The 11,413-nt window shown below is 54.1% G+C and overlaps 1 protein-coding gene across 1 annotated transcript; it reads right to left on the minus strand.

Moving 5' to 3' along the window:
• Positions 1-230: 230 nt before the first annotated feature.
• LOC104259436 (urotensin-2 receptor-like) lies at positions 231-7,987 on the minus strand. The gene is given in 3 exon segments (XM_059826222.1): positions 231-306; positions 6,064-6,257; positions 7,421-7,987. Coding segments are annotated over 3 exon segments (822 nt in total). The 5' UTR covers positions 7,973-7,987.
• Between the last annotated feature and the right edge of the window lie 3,426 nt (positions 7,988-11,413).

The raw sequence follows: 11,413 nt of genomic DNA on the forward strand, positions 1-11,413 counted from the left end.
CTGGTTGGGTAGATGGAAGAAAGAAGTGAGGCAGAATGGGTTTTAAGCGATGGCTTGTTCTTCCCGTGGCCGGTTTCAAGGCCAGGGGAGGATGAAATGCAAACAAGAGTTTGCCTGGCTTGAGCCATTGACTCTCTGAGGTCTCGGGAGCTGTTCGGATAACCTCAGCTGTCTGAATTTGTATGTTCATTCCCACTTGGTCTGCCAGCACTTGAACTGGTTGGTACTTCTCAAACTTGCCCAAAGAATAACATCAAGTCTGGTGTTCGTTTTGTCATTACACGTTCCACCTTGTACGCAGATACTCTTGGATCTGACCTGAAGGAAATACAAGGTACAGTGTGTCTTTTGTTCCTGTCCTAAAGGCAAACCTAAAAGCTGGTCCATTGGCACAGACCTTCAGTGCTTGCCCTGATACTGCTCATCAGCCTATACTATATGCTCAGGGATGTAGGAAACCACCACTTCGCTCGTGTTTTAAATCGGGAGGAAACGAGACTGTTTTATGAATGTTAGCGTTAACTTGGGCATTATGTTAGATGAGACCCTGCTTCAAAAAGGCTGCTCGAAGCTCCGGATGGTGAAATCAGCGTTTGCTCAGCAGTATGTACTTAGTTCAAGTCGAGGTGGTTATGAAATCCAATAGATTTTGTAAATTAGTGATCCAGCCACCGGGCCCTCCGGAGCCGGCGCCCAGGTTCAGGGCCGGGTGGCACAGCAAGTTCCCAGAAACACAGTATGGATCTGTTTTTAATTTGTTAATTTTTTGTTCCTCAACCACTTTATAATGTATTTTTTTAATTTATTATTTTGTAATGTCATGTTTAAGTATTGCTGCTATCCTTGTTATTCTTCCCACTGTTTTTATTGCAGATTTATTTTGTGAAAGTTGTACACTAATGTTTCATTTTATGTCTAAATCAAAGTATTTAAAGAAATACTAGTTCTATTTAATGTGGTTATGGAACCAGCTGGAATAAACAGTGATTGTATAGTAGGCTGGACCCAGGAGGTCATGTTCATTTTTGTTACATATGCAATAAACTCACAACTTTAAACTCTTGGTATCCACCATTTTGTTTGTTAAAATATTTATGGAAGTCGTGGGAAAATTGATACACTTATTAATTAAAGAGTGTGGTAGAGCTGTGCTTAGCTTAGCTGGAGATGGGGGTGGAGGATAAAGGCAGAGTGTTAAAGGCAGCAACAGCAAAACGCTGTCATTAAAAATGCTGTAGTATTACGAAATACTGAGTAAGGTTAAAAAGAAAATAGTCATTTGTTTGACAGACCCAGAGTTCTGTGTGATGAAGCTGTCCTGGTGTTAGCGGTGACTGGGCTCATGAATATTGAACATCAGCGTTTGCTACCAAAACTGGCTCACGCTGTTCTGAGTACCAGCACCTCTGCGGTGGGATTGTGCTTGTGGTAGTTGATTCAGTGGGCAAGGTGTGGAAATGTAACTGATTTAACAGATTTATAGGGACTGCTCAGATAAAACTCCTCCTTTGCAGTTAGAATGCTTTTTTTCATTCATTCTTTAACTGATTAATTACCAACCTTTATCTTTTTCCCTTCTTACCTTATTATTTGTCCTGTTATTTTTCCAAACTCTCAGTTTTCAGGGAAGAAATTATAATGAGAGTTGGAGAAAGATTGATTAATGCTGATGGATTCTCTGCTTTCCTCTTTTTTGGGGTTTTTTCCTAGTTAGTAGTGTTTTGCAAGTGGAGAAAGACAGGTACGAGTCTGAGGACAGTGCTGGCAGTGATCATACAGTGCTGGGTATCGGGGTGTGCACTGCAGCAGAGCCTCCCCTCTCTAAAGCTGAAAGCTCGGATTTCTTTAATCTGTGTATATTTTGTTTCATTTTTTTTAAAAAAAAGGGGGGGGAATAATTTGATAATGTTTTTTATTCTTTGAGTAACTTCATAATATGATCAAATGCACTAATACATAATGAGCGAATGACTGCGGAGCTGGTTTTGCCCATGCCCTCGTTCCAGGCGGCAGCAGGGATTGAAGAATTTCTGCTTGATGGTTCAGAGCAAGAAATGCTGTCAGTCCTTCAGTGCTGTGTCAAACACCGGTTCTTTCTGTTTTCTTTAATAAATACTTTTTTGGGAAGTATTCCTGATTTCTGGTATCCTGTTGGTATGTGGACATAGCTAAGAGAAAAGAGGATTCCTGTAGCCTGCCCCAGTGCCTGTGGTATGCTGTAGAGGGGTTGCTGTAGGACATCTGTACTATGTGAGCTTTTTGAAGACATGATAAGAAATTAATATTTCTCCGAAGAAATCTTGCAGAGCTCAAGTAATTGACTGTCTCTTTTATGAAGCTTGGCAAGTCAATTAAATTCTTCAAGTTAAATTTTCCAGCTTCTGCCTCTTTCTGCAGGACATACAAAGCCAAACTATGAGCAGGAGCACTGGTCTCGTAGTGGCAATTTCTTCTCTGATTTATGATGATGCTTCTGTGTCCTGGGCACTCTACCTGCTTGGGGAAAGACAGCCCCTGCCCACCGTTATGTGCTTTAAAAAGACACGGCAGAATGGGTTTTAATTCACAAGCAAACCTCTCTGTATTTTCTGATGGTGCTTTACAGTTTGATGCCTAGCTAAACCCTCCCTCTCGCTTCCCTTTTCAGCCTTTCTTCACAGGTGGCTTGGGGTAGAACTAAACCCCCAAAGCTTTGTCTTTAGGTAATGGCAGATGAAATCCTTTCACGTGTGGAGGGAGATGGAGGACAGGAGGAGAGGATGCTGCCTCTCTTTCTGATCTTGCTAATTTGAAACAAGATCAAACAAGATCAGAAGAGGGTTATATAAATGTATATAATTATTGTAAATCTCACAATTAGTTGCTGGATGGATGATGTGAACAATGCCCACCTCTTCTGTGGGCCATCTCCCAGCCTTGGCCGCAGCGTGATTGTATTGCTTATATCCCTCTAGAGAGTAAGAGCCCTTGACGTGGGACCAGGACACTGTTGTGTTGCACAGACATGCAATAAAAGAAAATCTGCCTGGCTGGAGAGCTCTCGGCTGGATGTAAGATGACGGGAAGGAGGATAGGCACCAGCAGGTTGAGAAGGACAGATGTTTTCTTGCACCACGACCTGGCTTTTATGGCCCGTGGAAGGGCGGTGTTTCAGGGGCGGGTAAGTATGGCTTCGCAGATGGCCGTGGGAGAGTCGTGCCAAGTTTGCCGATCTCTGTCCCAGATCCAGAAGCAGCTGGCACCTGGAACGGAGGTCAGGCTGCGGCTGGAAGCCATATGGCTCAGTCACAGTGGTCCCTGTGCAGGGAGGGGGGAGAGAAATGCTCCTGAGGGGCAGGGAGACCTTGGCACTGGTCATGGTATTTGGCCAGGTTTTAGGACAAGATCTCCAAGAACAACCTTCTGGATGTGGTGATGAGGCTGAAAACATAAGCAAGAAACTTGAGTCTTGCTGGCCCAGCCTTGTCCCTTCTGCAGAGGTAACCTTGGTCAGAGAGCTAAGGTACGTTGAACCTTCCTGGGCTGGTTTAAAGCATTTCGTCCGGGAGATTTGGAAATTAAATTTTAACTGGATGGTGATGAAATGTGCCCAGCTGTCTCCCCTGGTTCCCATCTCGGACACATCCAGGCACAACCTGCTATCGAAGTCCCGCAGGGGTCGGGTCCGGGAGAGTGTCCGGCCCCCGCTGATCCCAAAGAGGGGGTGGCCAGTGATGCCTGGCTTGGGCAGATTTTCCTGAGCGTTCCGAGGACGTGTGAGACTGATGCTTTGTATCTCGGTACGGATCTGGAAGGGGTGGTGACGGTGACATGTCTGCCCAACGCAGATCTGGGCTGGATGCTTCAATGCATAGATTTCCTTGGTCTGGGTCTGCAGGAGGGGGGCAAGCGAACGTCCTTCACCCGAAGGGGCTGATCCCTGCTCTCTGACGTGGGCTGCCTCGACCGTCACCGCCTGCCTGTAGTCTCCTTTGACACAGCCTCGTGTTTGGGCTTTGGGGGGGGCCGGGGCTGACCTCCTGCAGCCATGGGTGGGCTGAGCCCACCTCCTGCGTGAGCCCCTGCCGCCTCCCGGCACTGCCCCGTAACGGGGTCCCCGCCTGAGACAGCCACTGGCCGGGAGGCAAATCCAACGTCCTGGGTGGCTCCATGTCACCTGCTTCACCTCCACGAGCACCGATGGCCGTGGGAGGGGGACAGGGTGGGGTCCCCCAGCACCCACATGCATTGCTCAGAGTGGGGCCCCCCCGGTGCTGGGGCTCCTTACGCCTTTGCTTTTTGGTGGAAATCTGTATTGGGTTTGAGTGGCAAGGTTTTGGTAGCGGGGAGGGCTACAGGGGTGGCTTCTGTGAGAAGCTGCTAGAAGCTTCCCCCATGTCCAATAAAGCCAATGCCAGCCAGCTCCAAGATGGACCCGCCGCTGGCCAAGGCCATCAGCGACAGTGGTAGCGCCTCTGGGATAACATAGTTAAGAAAGGGGGGGAAAAAACTCTACGCAATTGCAGCTGGAGGGAGGAGCGAGAATGTGTGAGAGAGACGACTCTGCAGACACCAAGGTCTGTGAAGAGGAGGGGAGGAGGGGCTCCAGGTGCCGGAGCAGAGATTCCCCGGCAGCCCGTGGTGAAGACCATGGTGAGGCAGGCTGTGCCCCTGCAGCCCATGGAGGTCCACGGTGGAGCAGATCACCTGCGGCCTGTGGAGGACCCCACGCCGACGCAGGTGGATGCCCGAAGGAGACTGTGACCCTGTGGGAAGCCTGTGCTGGAGCAGGCTCCTGGCAGGACCTGTGGAGAGAGGAGCCCACGCTGGAGCAGGTTTGCTGGCAGGACTTGTGACCCCATGGGTGACCCACGCCGGAGCAGCCTGATCCTGAAGGACTGCATCCCGTGGAAAGGACCCACGCTGGAGCAGTTCGTGAAGAACTGTAGCCTGTGGGAAGGACCCACACTGGAGAAGTTCGTGGAGAACTGTGTCCTGTGGGAGGGACCCCACGCTGGAGCAGGGGAAGAGTGTGAGGAGTCCTCCCCTGAGGAGGAAGGAGTGGCAGAAACAACGTGTGAGGAACTGACTGCCGCCCCATTCCCCATTCCCCTGCACCGCTGGTGCAGAGGAGGTAGAGAAAATCGGGACTAAAGTTGAGCCCAGGAAGAAGGGAGGGGTGGGAGGAAGGTGTTTAAAGATACAGTTTTTATTTTCTCATTACCCTACTCTGATTTGATTGGTAATAAATTAAACTAATTTCCCCAAGTCAAGTCTGTTTTGCTCGCAACAGCAATTAGTGAATGATCTCTCCCTGTCCTTACCTTGACCCACGAGCCTTTCCTTGGATTTTCTCCCCCCTGTCCCGCTGAGGGAGGGGAGTGACGGAGCGGCTCTGGTGGGCACCTGATGTCCAGCCAGGGTCAACCCACCCCAGGATCCAAGGGGAGCTCCCCGCTCCCTCAGCACCCCTGGCAGGACTGAAATTTCATCCCCCTTTTGCAGGATGGGGCAGACGGTGGTGGCACGTGGGCAGCGTGGGAGGATGGTCCGCGAGGAGCCCTCGGCAAACGGCTCATCTCCAAGGGTTTGGCTGAAACGATCCGGAAAAGCGGTTTCCAGAGGACTTGTAGTGGGAACCCGGAGCCCCGATTCCCTCCAGGAAATTGTTTTTCGGACTGATCTGGCAATAAATGAGTTTTCAATAGAGCTCCTAGATAAAAACTTAACTGCGAGAAAGACATTTAGCAAAAGGCGCAAGGTGAGGTCGGTGATCAGAGCTGCTCCGCTGCGGGGGAGCCGACTTTTATCCTTTTATTTATTCCTGTACTCAATATCTATATTATCCTTTTATTTATTCCTGTACTCAGTATCTATTACCAGCCTCACCCAGGCAGCAACAGCACTGTGTCCCCCGGCAGAAGGGCTGAACGCAAACGCCCACCGGCATAGAACGTGGGCACCCACCTCTCACAGGGAGCACCCGTCCTCTCCAGAGCCCCTGGGGAGCCGGGCGATGGCTGGGGGGGACGACTCCGGGGGCCGGGCAGGCTGACGGCAGCCCGGTGCCGGCTCTGCAGGTACTCGCTGTGGTTTTTGGGGAGCAGCGTGTAGAGGAAGGGGTTGAGGCAGCTGTTGCCGTAGGCTGGGCAGGTCACGAGGAAGTTGATGGAGACAACGGCGGTGCCACCCCGGTCCCCCTGCTCGTACCAAGGGATGCTGAAGAGCTGCCGCAGCCAGAAGGGCGTGAAGCGAGCCCAGTAAGCGAGCACGATGCTTGTCGCGTTAAAGGGCAAGGCAATTTGGCAGAAAATAAACCCCCTCGCGTTCCAGCTTGTCCTCAGATGTCAGAGGGGCTGGGGGCGGCGAGGCTTAGGTTCTGAGTGATGCCCAATTTTTCTGTGTTACAAGTCCAGTCACGTTCAATGTATTGAACTCTCATGATTACAGATGCACTCGTAACACCATACACTTTCAGTCTAGTCGTGTTCCATGAACTAGCACGGCCACACTTAAGGGATTTGGTGGCGTTCAATGAGAACTCTCACGGCTAGATTAGTGAATGCTGCAGTTTATTGAAGCAACAAGTTCTTTTGGATTGCCGGTGATAAAATTACTGCTTGCAAAGCATGTGCAAATACCAAGAATACGAGTAATATAGCCTGGCTACAAACGCGTTAAGTTATAAAGCGACTCTATAGAGATTTCTAAGTTTCCCGGGGAAGCACTCGGTATAACCAAGTGTTCGAATCTTACCCAAAGGCGTCCCTGTGGGGGGGAAGAGAGGCTCAGCCCGTCGACTGATCCCAGGTGTCAAAGGTGGTCTGCGATGGTATCTTCCCTGGCATCCTCCCTCTCTTAAGCCATTTTTATATTATTTGTCCTTACAGGTGGAGCTTGAGTGACTCTAGTCATACATAGCTCTACTGTAATTGGTGTAAAAGTTTCTCGTTCTGCTTTTAAAGGTATAGACTAAGAAAAATTCAGAGCGCAAGCTCAGTGAGGGGTGGTCGCACCTTGGAGGTGGGTAGCTTTGGGATGGAAGTGTGTTTTCTGGTATTATAATGAGATTATAATGAGCAAAGTTCACCCAAAGGATAGTATTTTGTCAAAAAATGACAGACTGTTGGCTCAGGGTGGTACATATGCAGCTCAGGGTGGTAAATATGCAGCTTGTCAGCTCCATAGTACCTTCCATTTCCCATCTTATCACAGAGCCTGGCCGCGGTGTCTTCACTCCGCTCCACCCTCCGTGTAGTTTCTCTTCGAGTCAGCGCACCAAACTCCCCCGGTGTTGCCAACATCTAAGCTTGCCTAGGGAACTTCTGGGGGATGGATTCCTTGCGTATTCGCCACACTCCACCCTGAAGATTTCTTCAATGCTGTACCTTTAATATAAATTTAATTCCCAAATTACCTCCAGCAATTATTCCGCAATGCTGAAGATGATACACGGGACCTTCTGCCTGGGACATCAGCTGGTTTCCTCGGTGCTGAGAACAAGAGCCCGCTGGGACCTCCAGTAGGTCCTAGCCAGCTCGGTGTACAAGCAGCGGATGACAACGCCTGGAGCGAGGATGCGGGTGTTGAAGAGGACGATGAGATACACCTTGTAGGTCCCCATCTGCCATGTGGCGTGGCACCTACGCTTGGTCCCCCCGTCACGGCGGCTGGTGGGCAGGTCGATGGGGATTGTGGTGGGGAGGGTGAGGAAGAAGGCCACCAGCCACACCAGGCAGGTGGCCACCCGCCGGTGGTCCCTCGACCTGTGCAGGGTGTCCAGAGGCCTGACAACGCGCCAGGTAGCGCTCAGTGCTCGTGATGGTGTGAGGATGAAGATGCTGGCGTGCATGGTGAGGAGGTTGAGGCTGAAGAGGATGCTGCAGCCCAGGTCTCCAAAGTGCCAGTCCCCCACGAAGTACAAGCAGACCACGACGGGGATGGTGGGTAGGTACAGATCGGCCAGGGCCAAGGTGACGATGTACCCGTACATGCAGCTGGTGCACCTCGTGGAGACAGTGGTGACCACCAGCACGTAGATGTTTCCCACCACTCCCACCGCACACGTGGTGGCCAGGATGCAGCTAAGGATGGAGGTGACCAAGAGGTCGCTGGCACTTTCGGAAGAGGCGTTGGGCTGAGTGGTGGCATTTTCAGGGTGGCAGCGCACCGAGACGCACGTGATGGCTCCATCCTCTCTTGCTGAGAGCCGCCCCTGGGAGCTCTTCTGGAGGAAATCCGCGGGAGCTGCCGGCTGAGCCATCCCGGCGGTGGGCCGGCAGCGGGACGGGGCGGCAGCAGCAGCTCTCTGCTCCGGTGAGCGCAGCTCTCCCCGGCGCTGCCTGGAAAAGCCATTTGCCTTCCCCGCACACAGCGAGGAGGGGGACCAGCCTCAGTGGAGGTGGGATTTGTCCCTCTGCCCTTGCGACGGGGGTGCCAGGATGCCCCAGGTGCCCACCAGCCTTCCCGCTGCCCCTGGGCACCTGCCCCGCTCCTTCTGTAACGGGCATTGCTGCAGACCGATCATTTTCTGTGAGATTTGGTTTTAATTACTATTCTTTTTTATTTTTCCCCATCTCCCAGGTCTCTCCAGGTCTGTGGTGCTGGGTTGACCTCGGGCTTCACGGGAGCGAGATGTGGCCCAGCCCTCGCCCTCCCCGGGGGGGCTCAGCTCCCCGTAACCATGTCTCAAAGGAGAAATCAACGTCACCAAAAATTCACAGTGGTGCCTTGTCCCCAAAGCTGCTCTGTCGCGTGGCCAGGCAGGGGGGGATGAGGGTGGATGGATTTTAGGTGGCTTTTGGGATGGGAACCAGCCCCCCCGGGTTGGTGCTGGGAAGGAGGCAGCTCGAGGGTCCCAGGGAGGCGAGAAGAGCCCACGGACCAGTCTGAGTCCTTATGAGCAGCATACGGGAGACAGAAAGCTCCCGGCTTCACCCACGCTTTCGGGCTGAATGAGCAGCGCTGGTGATGGGGGAAGTAAACCCGCCCCGGTCCGCAGGCAGCGAGGGCGCAGGGAGCCCCGGGGGTCTGTGTGAGAGCCCCCCTGCACCCCAAACCCACACCTTAACACCTCCAAAAGGCCGCAGAGCCCTCGCGGGGGGTCACCCCCGGGGTCTGGCTCCCAGGGCGGCCGAGCTGGGCCGTGTGCCCCGGTTTCCCTTCCAGCAGCTTAACCACCGCAGCGGGACTGCACACCTGCACCCCATAGGGACCTGCCCCCCCCATGGCAGAGCACCCCCAGAGGGGACCTGTCCCCCGCGGCGGAGCACCCCCCCAGGGGACGTGCGCCCCATAGGGGACCTGGCTCCCTCCCCCGGCACAGCCCCCCCATAGGGACCTGCCCCTGCACCCCCAGGGGGGTCCTGACCCCCCCATGGAGAAGCACCCCCATAGCAGACCTGCCCCCTCCCCGCAGAGCACCCCCACCCAGCAACCACGTGCAGCTGCTAGCCCCGCCCCTTCCCATCAGGCCCCGCCCCCTCCCCGCCAGCACAGGGCGGCCGGCAGGGGGCGGTGCCGCTGGAGGACCGCCCTTCCCCGCCTCTATGGTAGGTTTGCCGAGACGGGACCGCTCGGGCCGCCCGTCTCTCCCTCGCCGCTCTCCGCTCCCCGCCGCTCCTCTCTATGGTGCGGGGCGGCGCGGTCACGTGGCGCGGGCAGGCCGGAAGGAGCCGGGCAGCGGCGGCTAAATGAAGCGGGGCCGGAGGGGTGGCGCGGGGGCGGACGGGCCTGGTGAGTGCCGGTCGTGGGCCTCCCCCGCGGGCTTGGTGCGGTCTCTGCGTCCCGGGCGGGGCGGGGGAGAGCGGCGGTAGCCGGGCGGCGGGGAGGGGCTCGCTCCGGGCGCCGGGGTTCACGCCGGGGCTCCCCTGGGCCTCGTCCCCTGGGCCTCGTCCCCTGGGCCTCGCCTGCCCCCTCGGTGGGGGGGCGGTCGCTGCCCCCGGCTGGGGTCCTGCCTCGCGTGTCCTCGTCTCAGGGCCGGGGTCCCCCCCCGCCCTAGGCCGGGGTCCCCCCCGTCCCTTCTGCCCCTCCCCGGGGCCGGCCCCGCTCCCTTCTCCCCCCGGGGTCAGTGGCTGGCCCCGGTGCGGCCCTCGCCTCTCTCCCGGCCCCGGGGTCCTGCTGAAGTCCCGTGTGTGTGTCCCCCCTTAAGGAAAAGAGGGCGGGGGACCCCCAGGTATAGTTTCCCGGCGCCGCTTTCCGTGGGCTCTCTTCACCCGCTCGTTCCAGGCATCCCGGTCTGTGTGTTTATATTCGGGAAGAAAAATAACGTTGGCTGCGGAGCTGGTGGGGAAAGGCGAATATAAAGGTTGTTCTTCTCTTCTGACCCCCGTCTTGTTGTGTAAACACTTGGTGCCGTTGGGAGATCTTGACATTTCAGGCATCTGCTGTGGGAGCTGCTGCAGAAAAGAAACCCAAAGCACAGCTGTCCTCAGAGTGGAGGGATCTGTGTAAGAGATACTCCTCCTCCTCTTCCCCCCTCTCCCTATTGATTTGAGTGCTGGCTCAGCTTGGTGGGAGAGAGAGCAAATGCTGGGAGTGCTAATGTACACAGTGTTCCTAGAATGGAGGTGTCTGAGGGGTGTTTCTGCCTCTGGAGCTGCGCCCGTTCCCCCAAAGACGACTGGAGGAAGGTCAGGTTTTCACACAGTATTCCGAGACCAAAGGGTTGCAGCTGACTCCAGCGTGCCTGTGAAGAGAGGAGCGCGAGCACACCCAGGCAGGGCTCCCGCGTGCTGGTTTGGGATGGGCGAAATGGAGGTCGGCTTAAAAAGTTGCTGTTGTCCCATCGATCCGCTGGCTTTGCAGCTGCGCTCGCTGGAACCCCTGCGCGGCTGTCGGGCGGATAACGGCCGCTTGCGCCGCTTTTCTTTTCATCTCACCTTTGTTTTATGACCTGAAGTGTTGTCTTTGAATGTCTTCTAATACCTTATCTTAGAGTCTTATTGAAAAATACTTAACACCAGAAGCGTAGCTTTCATATGAATAAGTTTAGCTGTCGATGTTTCTATTCCGCTTCCTTACTGCTCATCAAGCAAGGTTCAGTTACTTATGTGAAGTGTTATAGTTCGGTCACTGGTTTGAGACCTCTGATGCTTTTTAGAAAAGAAAAGCTAATGTTGCTGCTCTGCACTTTTATTTCCATTATTGAGGCATAATGCTGAGGGACTATAGCTCAGTTGTCTGTGTGCTTTTCGCAGCACCTCTTCTTGTGTTTCTTTTCTGGCTTAGTGACTGCTACGCAGAGCAGCAGACTCTTCTTGCTTTATTTTGGGCAGCAATCCTAAAAGCGACAGCTAATTGCCTTGGTGGCTGAAAGGCATGGGCAGCATTAGCGCTAAGCCCTATGAGCAGATCCCCGTTTCTCTATTCTGCTCTGTGGTGGTTGGTTCCTCTTTCTTACAGTTTCTGCTATCTCGATCGACGTACTTTGGAG

Source organism: Gavia stellata, chromosome 18 (assembly GCF_030936135.1).
Source record: "Gavia stellata isolate bGavSte3 chromosome 18, bGavSte3.hap2, whole genome shotgun sequence".
Classification (NCBI taxonomy): domain Eukaryota; kingdom Metazoa; phylum Chordata; class Aves; order Gaviiformes; family Gaviidae; genus Gavia; species Gavia stellata.